At 36.2% G+C, this 19,621-nt stretch overlaps 1 protein-coding gene across 1 annotated transcript in view; it reads left to right on the forward strand.

The window, feature by feature from the left end:
* Nucleotides 1-19,621, forward strand: part of TMPRSS7 (transmembrane serine protease 7) — a 616,461-nt gene that overhangs the window by 459,384 nt on the left and 137,456 nt on the right. Inside the window, exon 12 of the mRNA XM_044072510.1 lies at nucleotides 13,376-13,483. Within this exon, the coding sequence (XP_043928445.1) occupies nucleotides 13,376-13,483 (108 nt within the window). The remainder of the gene's footprint in view (nucleotides 1-13,375; nucleotides 13,484-19,621) is intronic.

A 19,621-nucleotide genomic window follows, 5' to 3' on the forward strand; every position in this document is an offset into this window, starting at 1 on the left:
ACATCATCCTGGAGCTTATAAACAAAAACATAGGTAACCGCCAAAGTCTGGACCCCACTCAGTTTGGGTTTGTAAAAGGTAGATCATGCCTCCTAAACCTGATTGACTTCTTTGAAGCAGTCACCAGAGCTATAGACAAGGGTAAGGTGGTACACACAAGCTATCTTGACCTCTCCAAGGCTTACGACACCATCCCCCATTCTGGTATTATAGATAAACTCACTGGACTAGGCATAAATCCATATGTCCCAAGATGGGTGGCTAGCTGGTTCACTGACAGAACCCACACAGTGAAAGTAGCTGAATCCAAATCTGACATCAAACCAGTGCCAAGTGGAGTACCACAGTGTTCGGTCCTAGGTCCTCTCCTGTTCAGTGTCTACTTCTCTGAAGTCTAGGCTAATACAGCTGGTTACTGGCTAATGAAATTCACAGATGACTGCAAACTAGGAGCCATAATAGATTTGCCTAAGGATGTGGACATTCTACAAAGAGGCCTCACCGAGACTGATGCTTGGTGTCAAAGTCATGGCCTAAAACTCAATGCCAAGAAGTGCATTGTCATCCCCTTTGGGAAAAACACCATACCCATGAAATACCACATAGGCAGTAGCCTACTAAACACCAAAAGTGTGATAAGAGACCTTTACAGGTGGACAGTAGTCTCTCCTTTGATAATCATGTCACCACAGTAGTCAGGAAATCCTTCTCTGTGGCACACCTCATCACAAAAGGGTTCTCCTCCAGAAAAAGAGAGGTCATTGCTCCTCTCTACTCATCCCTCATCAGACCCATTATAGAGTACAACACCCCATTTGGCATGTACCTCACAAGACATCTGCAACAACTAGAAGGGCCACAGAAGTACCTCACTAGGAGGATTACTGGTCTCAAACAGATGCCATACTCAGACCATCTCAAAAAACTCCAGCTCTACTCTGTCGCATATCACCTACTCAGAGGTGACCTCTGCCCAACATAGAAAGTCATGTCTAACCCAGATATGATGGAAATGCCACACTTAAAGAAATCCCAATCTCTGTGAGCCACATGCTCCAGGGACCAAAACCTTGTCACAACAATAAACAGAACATGCTGGAGGGATAGATTTCTTGTCCCAGAGACTTCCCATGTTCTGGAACAGGCTACCCATTCATGTCAAGCAGAGCTCCCCATTAGCCCTCTTTAAGAGAAATCTTGACAGTTGAATGTGAATCAGGAAATTCACCCTGGGGATCACTGCTGTGGTTCTGCTCGATAGGGGCACAGGAAAATAATTTTCTTGGGTGACGAAAGCCAGGGAACCTCATTTGGCTAGGCTTATATAGGCCCCAGGGCCAATAGCCTAATATATACCTATGAACCTATCTCTCTATATTTTTATCTCTGCATGATCACTCAAAGTCGATCTGACATTTGTGTAAATAATACTCCACTTTACTGGAAAATATAATGCAACAAGACATTCAGCATAACCGTGCAGAAGAGATAACCTAGCTGTAAAGTGCCAGTACTGCAAGCCTGATGGCTTGACCAGTACACTCCCTTTGTTATCTCTGACAAACAGCAAGTGTAGGATGGAAGCCTAGCTAAAATGCCTGAGGTCAATGCATCTACACAAAACATGCAAACAATTGGGGGGGCAGTAGTCAACACATCCTCACAAAATATCCCTCCTTAGAAAGTGAGTGCTGTCCCTATACAGAAGTACCCATTCCTAGACATCCACTGTTACACCTAGACAGTGGCACCACCAAAGTAAACAAATCATAATGAAAAATCCCATACGTGCGTACAAATACCAGCATGTGTAAGAACATTTTGCCAAAGCAGACTGTTTCAACACAAAATATGCAGTATAAAAGAATGGATCATAACAATTTATCACAAAAGCAATACAAAATACATACACACAGATACACACGCACACAAGCAAACACACACACACACACACACACACACACACACACACACACACACACACACACACACACACACACACACACACACATATACAAACATAAATGTACACAAACAGTTTATATATATATATCCAGGTGGCAGAGTGGCACAGCGGATTGCATTGTCACCTAACAGTAAGAGGTTCTCTGATTCAGTTCTAGGCTGGATGCCTTTTGTGTGAAGTCTACATGTCCTCTCAGTGTTCATGTGGGTTTTCTATGGTTATTTCTGTTTCTTTCTACACTCTAAAGATATGCAGTAGGTGGATTGGACACTCTAAACTGGGCATAAGTGTGAGTGTGTAGTGTGGAAGAACTACCACAGCAGGACTAGTCACCCAGTGGTGGAAACCTTGGCTCTAGATGATTGTCTACATACCTCTCAACTGTACAGATTTTTGCAGAATGTTCAGATTTTTGCCTCATATTTTTGGTCCATTTTTCATAAAATTGTGGTTTTCTGGCAAATTAGTGGCAAATCATTAATGGCTAAAGTTAAAAAATACTGACAGACATTTGAGTTTTAAACTTTGTACCCTTCAGAAAATTCATGCTAATGAAAAACCTATTACTTTATCAACTTTCTAAGTTTCTAAGAGCAGTATTTAAAAATTGTCCCTATTTTGGGGCCTTTGTCCTGATTTCTTCCTGTAAGAGGTTGAGAGGTATGGTTGAAGTGACAACCTGACCTTATGTGCAAAAAAGGGAGTTGTGGATGTGTGTGTGTGGATGTGTGTGTGTGTGTGTGTGTGTGTGTGTGTGTGTGTGTGTGTGTGTGTGTGTGTGTGTGTGTGTGTGTATATATATATATATATATCAATGGGTCTACTTTCTTTGAACAAAACTACATTTAAATTAAAGTTACTTACTCGATCCCATTCCTCCAAAGCTGCATTACACTGAACACATGGACTGCTGAATTCCATTCCCTGTGAAAGGAACCACTTGGCCACCATGGGAATAAACCTAAACAAAGCAAAAGTAAACCCACCAAAGTGGAAGTCTTCGAAACCACATGCCCCCATGTGGGGGTCTTCGCCCCCACACCCCTCTACTTAAATATACCAAATCCAAGATCACACTAAACTGAAGAGCGGGCAAAGTTCACCACGGTTCACACACACACACACACACACACACACACACACACACACACACACACACACATGTAAAACAGCATAGCCTGATCTTACCAACCAGTATTTTTTTCACACATTCAACAGAAGGAATATTAGCTTAACATGAGGTCTGGAATTCTAAATTGTCAGAACTAACTTTTTGGGCAGTGAGGTTGAGAAAAACAAGATCATTGGCACCTCTGCAACCACATTTAGCACTTTTATTAGAGAGTTGATGCTAGTCACAACCTGATAAAAGTTCTCCAGTTGTGTGCAGCAGAGCCATTATAAAACCATTATAATGTTATACAATCAAGGTAGGAAATAAAAGCTGGAAAGGACCCTCCTGCGTTGTTGTTGGGGTGAGTAAAAATGTAAAAATTCTTTCTGCGGCTTACATTACAGAGTATCAGTTATATCCTTGATTCAGAAATTAAAAAACAAGACTTCCTAAATCTTGTTACAGAGGTCATACTTGGCATAAACTTGTTTTGTATTAATGTCAAATATAATGATATGTATTTCAAACGGGGAAAGAGAGTATAATCTGTCATTTGCTTTTCTTTTTCTATTCTAGTCATTCACACAAAACACTAACACTTAATGCAGGCTACCTAGACAGACTAAGACACAGAGACAAACAGATGCACATTATGAGGAACAGGCCAAAAATATTAGGCAAAAATCTGGACAGCTGAGAGGAATGAGTATACCCTTACAGTAATATGCACACATAATACAGGAAGGTACCATATACAGTTGTTTTTTCTTCCTGATACACTCAGGATTCCCTTGAAAATAATAATGGGAATATCAAACAATTAACTGCCTTGATATACAAATGTCAAAAGCCAGCTAAAACTAGAAATCGGTGTTCTTTGATGGCTGCTGGCCTGAAATACTGAAAATAAGAAAAGAAACCAGGGTTGTGGCACCTTATGGTTGAAGTTATTAATATAATTATTAACATATGCTACAGCTATCTCCTCCCAAACAGCAAGACCTTAGCTTGGACAGAAACATCTAAAGCCAAACAGCAAGACCTGAGCCTGGATATAGATGCCTTCCCTCAATATAGCAAGACCTGAGCCTGGACACAGATATCCTCAACACACCCAGACAGCAGGATCTGAGCCTGGGGACTGACTAGTACTCTGACATACAGTAAATGTAGGATAGATGTATAGCTAAAAGATACTGAAAAATATAATGCAGCAACACATCTGGCATAAACATGCAATCTGGTAACAGTACACATAACAGATGTACAGTGCAGGTATACAAACTGCAAGCCTAATGGAGAAATCAATACTTTTCCTTTGCAAACTGTGACATGCAGCATATGTAGGATGAAAGCATATCAAAAAGGCCTGTAGTTGACATATCTAGGCAAAGCACCCCTCCCTAGACATTGAAGGGAATGAAAAAGTGTCCCTGGTCTCCCCACTCCCACACACAGACGCTGCCAGGGCTCTACTGCATTGAATGTACAGTGTCCCCAGTGTCTAGTACCACAACCCCTCACACACAGACACACACACACACACACACACACACACACACACACACACACACACACACACACACACACACACACACACACACACACACAGATCTGTTTTTAATACAACTTGGCTCATTCACAGTCAGCTTGTAGCAAAATGAATAAATAAAATGTGATATGCAAGAGATCCCTGGTGTCTAGTGTCCCACCACCACCCCTACACACACATTTGAATGCAATACAATTCTTCATATACACAGTCAACTTGCAGCACAGTATATCTATATGTATATCTATATCTATATACATCCCTCTCTCTCTCTCTCTCTCTATATATATATATATATATATAGAGAGAGAGCTATACATATATATATATATATATATATATAGATAGATAGATAGATAGATATTCAAGAGCTCCATTTAGAGAATGACAAGTGTCCCTGATATCTAGTGTCCCAACAAACACATGCACACACACACACACACACACACACACACACACACACACACACACACACACACACACACACACACACACACACACATTGCCAGAACCACATTGCATTGAATGTAGACATTGATGAAAGTGAATAAGTGTCCATAGTCTCCCCAACCCAATAGTACTATGCATTGCATAACCCCCCAATCCACAGATGCACATACAGGCCCTGCTAGAGCTCCACTGCATTGAATGTAAAGTGCCCCTGGTGATTAGTGCCCTCCGCCCCCTACCCGAAAACACATGCGCACACAAACACACACAATCACCTGATTGTAATACAATCCCAGTCATTCACATGAAAAGTGTCCCTAATGACTAGTGTCCCAACACATACATTTCTACCTTCCAGTACATTGCAGTTTATCACCAAGAGAATATCTTCCAGATTTAAAGGTGTTATTTTATCCTTGTATTCAGCATTCATCTGGCCAGTTATAAAATACAATGTCCTCTTTGGGAAGTACTTCACTAGACACTGCCTTTTTTCTGTGTCTTATAGGTTACTCAGAGGAGACCTATGCTTGTCTTCCAAGCAAACAGGGACCCAGTAGTCAGAATCTGTTGTACTGTTACAAATCAAACAGTCCCACAAATACCAGAACAGGGGATCTAAATTGCTTCAGCAGATCATTAAAATAAGGTTGAGAGACAGACTTATTACTCATCTCCCCCAACTCTAGAATATACTCCACCTGCACGTGTAGCAGTGTGATGCACTGTCTTCCTTCAAATGGGACCTGAATTATTGGATGGATATTTATAAATGCAACCTGGGCTTGACAAAGGTGGCAAATGGCAAGGTGAAATAGTCACAACACTCAGTAGCCTTGAACTTTCTATGATTTGTATAATTTCTACAGTATGAACCTTAAACTTAACATAAATATATTGTGATATTCTCATTGGGTAATATCATGATTTGATATGAGTATGTATCCCTACAGGTTTCTGTGAATAAATTAATCATGGGGATTTTTCTCATATTTTTGATTGTCCTCATGGAAAAGAGCATTGAGGCCTGTAGAAAACATTTATATGTCCAAGACTTGTTCTGATCTCTGTACTGGTAAAGTACTGAGAAACATCAGTTAATAAATAGTACAACAAAAACAAAAGCTCACTGAAAACAAAAACAGTAAAGTAAAAAAAATAAACTAAAGTAAATTTCCACCTGGCAAGAGCCAAAGTGAAACAGGTATTTTATCTCTGGCACTATGTCAGATCTGCAGTGGAAGAAGCATGTTGGTTTACAGTTAGGATGACACATGGAGAGGTACTGAGTACACAAGTTCACATTTAGAGGTGATTCTACTTCCAGCCTTTCACTATTTAAAGATACACCACAAGAAGGGCAAACTCCAACTGATAATGCGAGATGATAAAGTATCATATTTTAGCTGGTAAAAACAAGCAGACTTCACTATGAATCTGTCAGACTCTGGGATTCAGTTCATCTTTAAACATACACCTACAACATTTAAGTTTGTTCCATATAAAATAATAGAAGAGGTACATATACAGTTATTGTAACAAGGGGTGGGGGCAGAAAAATCCATGACAAAAAGTGATAATTAAAATGAATACTATTTTATAAGTGGTAATATGGTTCTATAATGCTAGTTTTCAAACTACTGTTTAAGATATGCAGTTAAAAAAAATCTAAAATATTAAGTGATGTAGTCATGATGAAAATACATTATTTTCAGTAATGGAATGTTTTAGGTTTATATAAAGGCTAAAAATCCATAGAAAGAGTTTCTTGTCTCTTGCTGTTTCCTGACTCATGTTCTGTAACACACATTACACAGATATGAACTTAGAAATTTAAAGATGAGATAAAGACATGATGGTAGTGCAAATGTTTAACACAAAACAATGAGTCCTACAAGCGTTTAACAGGATCATAGTCTATGCAAAAGTACTGGTTTTAGCCCAAACTGGACCTTCTTCAACATGTAGCAATTGCTGTACCTCACCCCTTTAAGTAATCATGTGATTTAAAACAACCAATAAGTGCTGTCCAACTCCAGAAGGTGTAGAAAAACACAGAAGAAATGTAAAAAAGGTACTGTTACACATTTAAAAAAACATGGCACATAAATTATATTCGTCTATAAATTACTGAATGAAAACATAACTACATAACTGTTTGTATGTACATACACATTTAACAGGAATGTGCATCTGAGAGAAGTCAAACAGTTGCTAACAATATTGTACTAGTACCCACCACTAGAAACACATTTCTTGCAAGTGGCAAGTTTTGCCATTTCATGATTCAGTCCTTAAACAGGCTCAGTGCCTTATGAATTGAATACGTTCTACTTACCAACTACATATGCACACGCACACACACACACACACAGATATATATATATATATATATATATATATATATATATATATATATATATATATATATATATATAAAAATTAGTAATAATAGTCAATTCAGTTTTATATCTATGTGCTTAACAGCAACAAAGTAACGTTGAATTGCAAACCATCAACACATTCTGTACATGCTCCAAAGTTACTCCTCAGAACATGCATTAAAACAAATAGTGTTTTTGCAGGGGGTCAAGTGCTCCTGTAGCCCAGCCACCCCCCCCCCCCCACTAATTACATATATCAGTTCCAAGATTGCATGATCCCCAGGGATGGGGCACTTAGCTTTTATCACACAGCTGTTGACCATCTGCATTTTTGACCAAAGTGGTTCGACAATATAGAGATTGATCTTAGCCATGATTGACCAGCCTCATAAAACACACACACACACACACACACACACACACACACACACACACACACACACACACACACACACACACACACACACACAGCCAAAAAGCACTTACATCAAAACACATTACAATGATGCAGCAAGATGAATTCCATAGCTGAATGAAAATGCACATTACAAAAAGCACATCAGGAAAGTAAACCAAATATTATCCTTTTGCAATTTTTACAAGAAAAAAAGAAATGTAATTGCAAACAGAAACTGTCTGCATAGTGGTACTCTTAGGGAAAGAGTGTTTAGCAAAGCATTGTGTAGGGTTTGAGTTAGAGGCAGTGGTAAGGATAGGGTTAACACACAAGTAAGGTGGTGCAGGGGGGCCTATACATTACATTAATAAAAAATCCTTTCCCTAACAAATGCCAGCAGAAAGTTAAGATCATTATGTTGAAACCTATTATCTCCTGCTTTTAGCTAATGTAATCTCAGAATTGTAAGAGGTGTAAATTCCTTTTCCTGGTTTTGTTTTCTGTACATGCCACACAGTGAATAGTTGTTCAGCATATGTTCTCATATTAAGCCAACATGTGATATCCCTATCCATTTCCTTGCAATTAGTTATTCAAAGCTGAGACCCACAGATTTTCAAAAAGTCTTAGGTATGATGAAATTATGACTTTCCCACTTTAAAAAAATAATCCTATCATAAGAAACAGTTCCTCTCTGAAGGTACAGTTGTGGTTGAATTAGTAGATGTGGATGCTTCCCATTATCTGGGCACATCAGCTCAACAGCTTTTCTTAACAGTTGTGTTGATATATCTTCTCTGCTAAATGCCTTCATTTCTTTCCAGAAATTACTGGAATTTGTGCCATAACCCACAGAATTTCTATACCATAAACCATACTTTTCATGTCAATGATATATATCAGTCTTTCTTGTTTGTACTGTATGTTCACATATTTCTAAAATATTGACATTACTATTTGCAGCCACATGGGTGCTTTAAGGAGTGATTTTTTTTAAAAATGCTTTACAAAGTCTCATGATTTTTCTCTACTTTGATATATCTTCCAACACATAATCATGATATTTCTGACACACAAAGACTATGGCCAGCATTTCTTTCATAATCTGTATATCTCATTTGTGATTTTGTCAGTGCTGACAATGTATAAGCAGTCAATCTGTCCTCTTATGTTGTACTGTCCCTAGTGGTTTCTGCCTCGCATCCCTTTAAAGTATCATAGGTAATGTTGCATCAAAATATTTAAGCATGTACGTAATTGTTAGTCTCTTAAGTAGATCTTTTCTTAGTTTTTCTCTTTTTGTCCAGCTCCAGAATGTTTCCTGTTCGAGTGGCTTTCTTTGCGGTAAGTTATATGTGACAAGTGAGATAAAACTTAGGAAATGTTCTATCCTTAAGAATTGCATTAGCAAGTGTTTGCCTGTTGGTGTTTGTGCGTTTGCACAAATTTACTGCGTCTGGTTGAAGCTCATTAGGAGGAAGAGGATTGACCTATATACTTCAGAAATTCAACACCAGTCTTGATACTTTGTTTTGGACAGCGTCAAACCCTGTCACCTTAGTCTGTTTAATAGCGTAAGTCAGTGTAAGATCACACAGGAATGGCATTATATCTACAACTAATTCTTCTTCTTCAATCGTATCTGCTATTACTGATAGAAAACCCTCCAGAGTCAGGGAAATGCCAAATGGTAACCATTAGTATAGAGTTTAGAATAAGTTTTATCTAGTTTGATTTAACAAAATCCATGATTTTTGTTCAACATGGAAAAAGCATTTTGTATTCAGCATAACATCAGCTCCTTCATCTACTGTCTTTAATGGATAATGTTTCCTCAGAATACATTTATTAAGTTATTGTGGGTCTATACAAATTCTAACATGTCTTGTTTCACAACTGGTACCATGCTGTTACCCATTCTGTAGTTTGTTAGCAATTACACCTGTGTATTCTCAAGCTGTCTTCTTTGTCAGACTATAGATATTCTGCATAGTGAATATCCTGCTTACATATGGTACCTGGTGATACATTAATGCAGCATTTCACTTCAAACCAAGTAAGCCTTGAAACTAATCAGAGCAGTTTGCTAAACAGTCTTAGTTTCAGTGCACTGCATGCCATACTTCTGCATTTACCATGGTGCTGATAGAGCAGACACATTTTTTTCTAAAATTCTGTTAAATTTCTAATTCAGTTCAGAGACTTCCCTGTCTAATTCAAATTGTTTTATTTGTGGTATAACAGCATAATCAAATACTCTGCAGATATGCAAATTAGCTGTATTATTCTACAAATATGTCAATCATCCTCTCACACATTCCCAGTATAGTGCATATTTAACTCACGTTCCACACATACTACTGATCACAGTCTGCTCACGGTGACTGTAGTTTGCATTTTTACAACCATTTTCCACCTGTATGGCTCAACTTCACTTAATTATGCCATTATACACACATGCATTTTTCCAAGTATATTGGCTTACTTTAACAGAGATTACAAAGCAGATTGTCTGTTTTCATTACTTTTATAAACACATTTCCAGTATATGTAACTCATGGGCTTCAGTTTATATACACTGAATAAGATATCAGTACATGTAAAGACTCAAGTAATTCACAATTTAAAGACAAATATTTGGACATGGACTCAAACAGTATGTTACTTTTATATCTAATGGAATATGCTGAAGGTGGATGGAAAGCATACGTGGTTTTTGTCAGAAGAGTGTCTTTTCAATGTCTAATTCATTGACTTGTCTGGAATGGCTATCAGATCCAAGTGGGAGAGTCCTGACATGGGTTAAAAAGGGCACATCAAAGCTGCTACTGAGGGTGGATACTGTGCACCTAGCTAGGAAACGTTTGGTGATGAGGAGGCACCCGGTTCATTGACCTGTCTTTATTTGACTTCCTTGTCTTTTTCTTTTTATGTTTCTTATTTTTCGATACCATTATCCTTTCCTTTCACCTCGCTGGTCTTTTTGGAGTAAGACCCCTCATGATTAACTTATTTTTCCTCTCTAATAGGAAATGGGGACCACAGACTGGTGTTCCAGCCCCGGTCACATTACACAGAGATCCTGGGTATCACTGAGTAGAATCTTGTGGCCACACTTGCCACACTTTCTGAAGTCCTTGTCTATTTCTTAAAGACAAAAAGTATCTACCAATTAGAAGGTGGAATTGTAACCATCTCACAATATGTGACTACCCTAACAGCTCACACAACAATATAAACAAGTAACACAAAATATTGAAGGTAGACACAAAAAGTATTAACATTTAACATTTTGGGAGATGCAATGCTAAACTGCAAGGAAAATAAAAAAAAAAACAGATAATTTCAATAAATACACAGAGAGACAATAAAACAGCAACAAGGCCTTCATATCCATCGCAGGTGAAGGAACTAAGGTAAACAAAGGATGAAAGTATGTTTTTTGATGAATCAGAGGTAAAATATAGAAGTTATTGATATAAGCTAAGGAAAATAGCAAAATATGCATATAACATTGAAAATAAGTGGAATACAGTTGAACAATGAGGATCATATCCATTTCAGAAAGCAGTAAATGATATCTGAGTTAGGGTCAGGGACAGATCATTATAGGAGTTTTGAAGGAGCTTGAGGTTTGGAGCACTAGGTAGAATTGCCAGATCGGATCCATAAAATGGTTCTCTTCCCACAAATTTAATCCCACATGTATAATCAGATGCACAGGGTGAAATAGGATCAAGACATACCCGACTTTCCAAGTTTTCTCACTGAGGCTGCTCACAATGAGCTACAACTGAAATCATTGGCTCTAGGAATTCTAATTTTCCAGCAGATTCCCCTACAGTTTCCCTACAATTTCAAAGCAGATAGAGGTTTCTTCATTCTATTTCTCCTCCTCTATCTATCATCATCTTCTCAAGCCAAGAATGAAAGATAATTTTCCTAAAAACTGATCTTTGAGTAATATACATGTAACTCAAAAAAAGCACATTGTTTGCATTCTACGAGCTAGGGGGCTTGTCATCGGGCAGAAACTAATTTTAGAAGATAGAGTCTGTGCAAAAATGAAAAACAATTTTTTGGCAAGTTACTCTTCACAAGATACAAAGGACATTCAAACTGGAGCAATCAGAGAACACAAATTAAGTGACCAGTATTTGTGCAAACAAAAACGGAATGCTGCAAGCGCAAATATTTGCTTAACAAATGTCCTTACCCCCAGTCACACGAGTCATGCTGTCACATAACTATGCTTTTGTTAAGATACTCTACATATTTCATTCTGCAGCTCCAGTATGAGTCATTACATGTAATCAAAACGCACTCAAAAGTCTATTATAGTGACTCAGCACTTTCAAACATTGAATAAAAAATGTGGAATAAACTCTAAATCTGGTCATGAAGATCTGTGCTAAACAAGAATTCAAATTAGCCTCTAAATGACAGCTCACACAGAAATTGAATGCAGTCATAGAATAGTGGTAATGTGATCCCTTTCCATTGTTATATAAACTGTTTTGGCTTCTGTGTGACTACTAATATATTTAGCTTGCACACAGGGAACTGATTTATGGTTCTCAAAAAATAATGAAATTCCATTTTTATGAGATAAAGTCCGAGAATTATACCCATAATTTGAAAATGTAATATCTGGTCTTTACCATTATTTCATTATAATTTGATATTGCATCTAGATATATATGATAAAAGGGAACCATATTCTGTGCACAGAACACTCAATAAAATAAGCTGACATTATTATAAGTAACAAATATCAAAAGAAATGTAGGTTATAGTAAATAAGTGCTCTGGAAAGAAAATCCAGATTCAGCATTTACTAGCATTTTTCCAGGAAATATGGAAAATCAGAGGAGAGTTTTATATATATATATATATATATATATATATATATATATATATATATATATATATATTCTGTGAATCTAAGTAATAGTTATGCTTCTAAGACTAGTGTAGAACATAGAATTCTATTAGTATAAATATTCTATATTTGTGCATATTAATTAAATAATTTAGTACATATTATGCCTGGTTGTGTTAAAATTCTTATGCTATCTGGTATCCTTGCTTATGAGTTATGTAAAATATGTTTGCACTGTTGTTGCGTACCATAAGTCTGTGATGTATTTATTCATGGGCCCGTGTTGAAAGGTATGCTCTATCCATTTAGAATTTATTGGTCAATAAATAAATAAATGTATATATTTCTTCACAGTCTTTCACTGGTAATGTTTGTTTGCATGACATCTAGCCTGCAAAAAAATGCAACAGAGAGAAAGCAGGAAAAAGTTAGTGGCCATTACATGCACTATAATAATATGCTTAGATGAAATTATTGATTTGTGCATTTTATTCCCATCTGAGTTATCTGTCTGAATTTATTCTCGTTATTTCACTATTATAGTTGTCTGTGTGCTATTAATTTCGCTGGAGTCAATACTGGTATAAAGAGTTCAGCCTTTAATATTTGCAAATGTCCTTTTCTTCCTAGTATGTCCTGATGGCTATTTCTCCTGCTTGACTGGTTTGTGCATTCCACAATCCCAGCAGTGTGATGGAAGAGATGACTGCTATGATGAAAGTGATGAGCTCTTTTGCTGTATGTATAAATCTTTTCATGTTCATTTTAACTGTGTATGACAAATACATACTTCTATGTTTCATCTGTAAGATAAGTTTATATAAATCGACTAAAATGGTTTATTCATACCATAGAGCTCTTCCTGCTATTCTCCTATATTGAAAGACCATTAAGTAATACTTCATCAACAAGAGCCTGTCTTACATTATCTAATACAGTATTATCACTCTTGGGTGTTCCTTTCTGTACATTTATACCTCAAAACTGCCAGTATTTCTGTGAGAAATATATAAAGTGAAATAGTGAATCTCATATTACATTAATCTAAATGGCATATCCTTGCCAACAGTTTTATGAACAAACTGACAGTAACCAAAGGTGCAGGTCACTAAATCCATTTCACTGACTTGCACTTATCTACTTATGTGTCAGATACGGAGGTTATAATATTATACAGCAGTGAGTTTACAAGGTTAAACCCAACACATAATCCAGTATTGCATATTATCAGGTTGTTCTATTGTATGTGAGAGTTTACACGCAGCTAAATTACTTTATCAGATTTAGTGATTTGCACTTTTGGTGTTTTGGGGAATTCTTTCACTTGGTGAACACAAGTGTCTTTGTGGTAAACTTGTGTTCTGTTGCGAAATCATGAATTTTTAAGCTGTAATTGTATCTGAAATCTGTAATTCTTGCAGATGACTGCATACTCAAGTTTGGGTAAGATATTAATAAAGCCAGTGTCCTAGATTCCAGTGGGTCACACTATCCATGGGTAGAGATCTGCTTTTAATGGTAACATTAATGTGTCAGTCCAAACACAATTGTACATACATAGCTTGTCTTTGTGTATCTTCTGACTTGAGTACATTGATGTTTGCAGACTACTAACGGAAGTGGTAACAGTGTCTGCAACATATGAATAGTAGCAGTACTTTTCCATTGAAAATTACATCACAAGTAGATGCATTACTGCTTACCGTGACTGTTCCTAAAGTTGAGTTGTAAGAATACAGGACATTTATTTATGGCAAAAATCTGTGCATAAAATGTACTTCTGCCTTATATTTTTCAGTAATTAAGGGAAACACATGACCAGGAAAAAGACACAGGGATCATTCCTATTTAATTTAACTTTTGTATGGGCTTATAAGCCCAGTGTGGTTCCCACGGCTCACAGCCATGACAGAAAGCCATTGTTCATCTGTCAGCCTGTTTCCCTCTGGTGCCTAAGAGGGTAGAAATTCAGAAATTATGTGGATATATTAATAGCTTGGGACTGAAGCCTCTTCTTCAGCTATGATGTCATAGGTACGCATAACTAGTCTACTTCTTCAAGGTTAGACTATTCTCTAAGCTAGCTTTTGTGCTTGGAAGCCATCTTGATTTCTATAATGCTCATAATACTAAAGTGACCAAAAATATAAAGAAGGATGCTTCCTATGAAATTCAGCTAAACTACCTCATCACTAGGCCTTGCTGTTCATGAACGAAGGTTATGAATCATATTTTTCTTTATTCATCTCAGACCATAATGGTCTATTTTCCAAGCCATGTTCTATACCAGTACAATACAGTGAAAAAAAATATGTTTTTAATTTCTTGATCAATATCAATGTCAGCGAATGGTTATATATAAATATAATAATTAAAATAATTAAAATAATGAAATGCAGGGGGTAGAGAAGGAGATGCATATGCATGGCTTAGAGTAGAGATGCTGTTTTAAGTGTTGCAATCCCTCAAGAACAAAAAAAAATTGAGGCTCGAGTTATGAGAACCAGTGTAGATATATTAGTCAACAACATGACTCAGCAAGTCAGAGAACACTAATTTTAGTAGATGGGCTAAAAAACTGTAGTCTTTGTAAAAGTGCTAAGGCAAGAATGAAACTAGGCTCTTTGTTTTGTATTTCAGATATAGGCCTTCTATGACAGCAAGAAAAGTAAGTTAGAAGTACTATGCAGTAGAATTAGAAACATATGCAATGTTGCTAAGGAGATGATGTATGGAGTTATATTTGAAGGATAACCATGTAGATTTACATCCTAGTAAGGATTTTGAGAGGGTCCAGGTAGCAACAACAAAGGAGTTTAATACAGTAGTTAAATGGTGAAGATGGGGAGTTACTGCTGTGAACTAGAATACTGCATCAAAGTATAGTATCTAAATTGGGTTTTGGGGGGTAAGTTTGGCTGTAAGTGAGTGAGAGAGAAGTAGTGACTGAGGTGGAAGTGTCTATAGATTAATGAACCAAAATATATTAGGACTTTTGGCTAATGGTTAGGATGAGGTTTTCTAAAAGTGATGTGCAGTGGTATTCACCTTTCTGTAAAGAGGACTATAGATAACATGTAATGTTTGGGCATGTCTGTAATTTTATTATGTTGTTTGAAGAGCTGCATATGATGGATGGTGTAAACTTTAAAATTATGAAAATGTATGCATTTAAAAACAATTTTCCACCACTCTTATGGATATAATGATTGAGTTGTCTTGGAGTTTTTATTTTAGTTTGAGATGTGCAGGTTATTTGCAAGTTTAGAATTAAAAGGAAGACTGTATCCACAGGCCAAGGTATTTGTATTTGTCAACTTTTTCTATGGTGCCACCCTTTGGAACGGTGTGACTACAACTGTGTGATTCTTCTTCTATTTTTATAATGCTTAGCAGAAGGAGTTTAGTTTTAGAATAAGTAGAATAACTTATTTTGTCTGAGACAGGGAAGTTATGAATAAAGGTGATTCTGAGATATGGCCCAGGTTATGATTAAAAAGGGTTCACAATGACCAGTTAATTTAACCCAGTTAACTACTGAATAAATATCCTGGCAGCTTGGCTTCTTAAGACAAAAAGTACTTTTCATGAGATATTAATTTTTTAATATTAGAAAAATGTTAATATTAATACAGTCTGCCTTCAAGACAGAGATCAATTTTTTGCTGTGTTTGTCTTATCCAAGTGCATTCACTACCATGTTTTGCCTAACACCCACTACTTATTTAAATCCTGCTAACATAATTATGCACAAATATAATAAAGTAGAAGCCATTGCAGCAAGCTTCTCTGAATATGTTATCACCTCACTAAAATGCACCTAGGAAGTGGTTGTCTGCATAAACAGCTATGATCAACTGTATCATCATAAAATATTTTACTGCATATAGCCTAAATTGGGAGGACCAGTCATAATTCCACTGACAAGTTCTGTATTCAACTTAAATATACACAAGAGTTATAGCTTTGATGTAAAAATGACAAGTAACTTAAAAAGCATATTATGCCATAACATATAAAATGAGCGCAAATATCACTTTTTCTCAGATATAAAACAGGATTGATTTTGATTGTCATGTAAATACTGCTGACAAAAATCAGATGCGCTATCATTGTGAGATGAATGGCAACAAAAAAGAACTCAACTGATATTATTGACGTAGCAAAACATGTGTTTGTTTATTTATATATTAGCATTTCTTTACCAGGTTAGTTCAACTGGATACTGGACTGACCTAATTTTCAGTGGAGGCCTGGAAAGAAAATCTCCTTACACATGGGAGTACATATACATACAGACATGCATACATGCATACAAATATTTCAAGCACAGGAATTTATGCCCTTCTAGCCTGCCAATATACCAAAACAGTTGTTCCCATAATAAGTGCCCAGGCTGTTCTTAAAAATATCTAAACTAGTGCTTGCTTTAATGTAATTTGGTAGTCTATTCTATTCATCAGCTGCTCTCTCAGTGAACCAATTAGTGCACTTCTCATTCTGATAGAGTCTTCTACATAAGTTGTCTGATGATTCTCTACTCCTTTTTGATAACCACAAATATTCCCAGATATAATTGTCTGTAAATGCCTTATGTACCCAAATAAGGTCTTCTCTTAAATATCTATATGAGACACTGTATAATTCAGATTTTTTAGTCTTTCATTATAACTTACATTTTCACATCCATAGATGCCAGTAGTATGTTTCCGCTTTACTCTTTCGAGTTTACTCATGCTAGTTTTCTTATAAGGTTTCCATATTGTTATTCCATATTCAAGTATGTAACTAACAAACAATGACTTTATCACTTCTGATTTCCTACATTTTATAAATCTATTTATACAACCTATAATTCTATAAGTATCATTAACCAATTGGTTGATATGATTAGAAAAACTCAGAGCTGGATCTACCCCTGTACCCTGGTCCATAAATTAATCCATAATTTCAATCTCTCTGTACTGTATTACATATTCACCTTTCAATGTCTGTTTCCCAAATCTCATATGCTTAGTATTTGATGTATTTATCAGCATAGTATTCTCCTGTGCACAAATGGAAATTTAATATAGTTCTTTTGCAGACATGGCCCATCTATAACACATGTAATCAATCAGTTTATCCAATTTCAAGTCATCTGAATACAGACTGTAGAACATCTCAGATGAAAAGGAGATCTGAAAGATACAATTTAAACAATTATGGGCCTAGCTCAGAGCCTTGTGGTATACCCTGACTGTAACCTCAAATGTTACCTGTCCATCCACTGTATGATACTTGCCATGTCATATTTATAAGCCATGCAGCTGTCCATCTTACCAAGAGTACATCAATACCTAGTTGATCTCATTTATTGACCAGTGTTTTGTGTATGATCTTGTCAAATGCTGAAGTTAAATCTATATAAATTACATCACAACACAAGTTTTCATTCACATCTGTGATTATATCATTAAGCAACAGCATGTTACAGGTAGTAATAGACCTATTTTCAACCATATGCATGCTGATTATGACTTTGTCCAATATTATCTTCTCCATTATTTTTCCATAACATGAAAGTAAAGTTAAGGCTCTGCATGGCTCTGGGTTTGTCAACTCCCCTTTTCCTTAAGGACAGGTTTAACAAGTGCATGTCTCCAGTCTTGAGTAATTGCCCCATATTTATATGACCTTGTAAATAATAGATATAATTGTACCATAAGTTCTTGCTAAAGTGTTCTTAGGTCATTTCTATTAATGATGTCTTCTCCCTGGCCTTTGTTCAGATCCATTGTGCATAGTTCTTTTTCAATACAATCTAATTTGATTTCAGTATCTAAGGGTACCTGGATGTCACAAGGACAATTTATCACCCTATTCTTGGAGCCAAATAGGTTTGCATGAGATTCTGCAAAATATATCTATAATCTGTTGCCTCAGAGAATAAATGTTAGAATCTACACCAGTTTATCAATTTGTATGTCTTTATTCCTTCCACATCTTATGTATCTATAAAATGGTTTCCTATTATGCTCGATATCTTTATATACATTTTCTTCACATTTATATTGATATTGTCTCACACTATGTTTGACTTGTCTATCCAGCTTGTTTATTTTTTCAAAGTTGTAGTTCTACCTCTTTTCCATGTTTTATATTTTTTGTCTCTCATCTGATGTTGTGTGCCTAGATCCTGATGTTAAACTTTTTTTAAATTTTTTTGCATTCAAGTAATTTTTCTTTCAAGATTTTCTACATTCCTTCGGCATTATTCTTCCACTGAACACACTACAGCAATTAGTTTTACATAGTATCTGTTTTGCTTCCATATAATCTGTCATTAACCTTCTGTGCATTTTTTTAGATTTCAGCTTTTCATAATTATCTAGCAACAAATTAAATTTTGTATAACTCCATAATCACTGCACATTACCAGCTGTAAAACATAACATGAAGTAACAGTCATTTCTTCAGGAGCATAAATAGTGTCTAGTATGTTTCATTCCCTGGTAGGCTTTTTTACAGTCTGAAGTAATTGTTGTTCCTGAGCATATGTTGTGAATAATTTCCTTACTAATGTTGTTGAATCGAAATTATTCCAGTCTGTGTCTGGTAAATTTAAGTCCCCAGCCACTATTATTCTTCCCTCCTGTGTTTCATGCAAGAAGTGTACGAATTCATCTAGGTTATCAGCACTTGAATTTGGTGGTTAATACACTCCAACAATTGTTATATGTTCCAGGGTTGCCTTTATTTCTGCAGTTACACAGTCTATTATTATTGGTGTTATTATTGAACATGTAATAATCATGGGTCTCATAACTATCATGACAGTTACACCTGATTTTTTTGTTAGAGTGTCTGTTACAGTAAAAACATTTTTACCCTGAC

This window comes from Protopterus annectens, chromosome 5.part0, assembly GCF_019279795.1.
Source record: "Protopterus annectens isolate FY-2018-M chromosome 5.part0, PAN1.0, whole genome shotgun sequence".
NCBI lineage: Eukaryota > Metazoa > Chordata > Ceratodontiformes > Protopteridae > Protopterus > Protopterus annectens.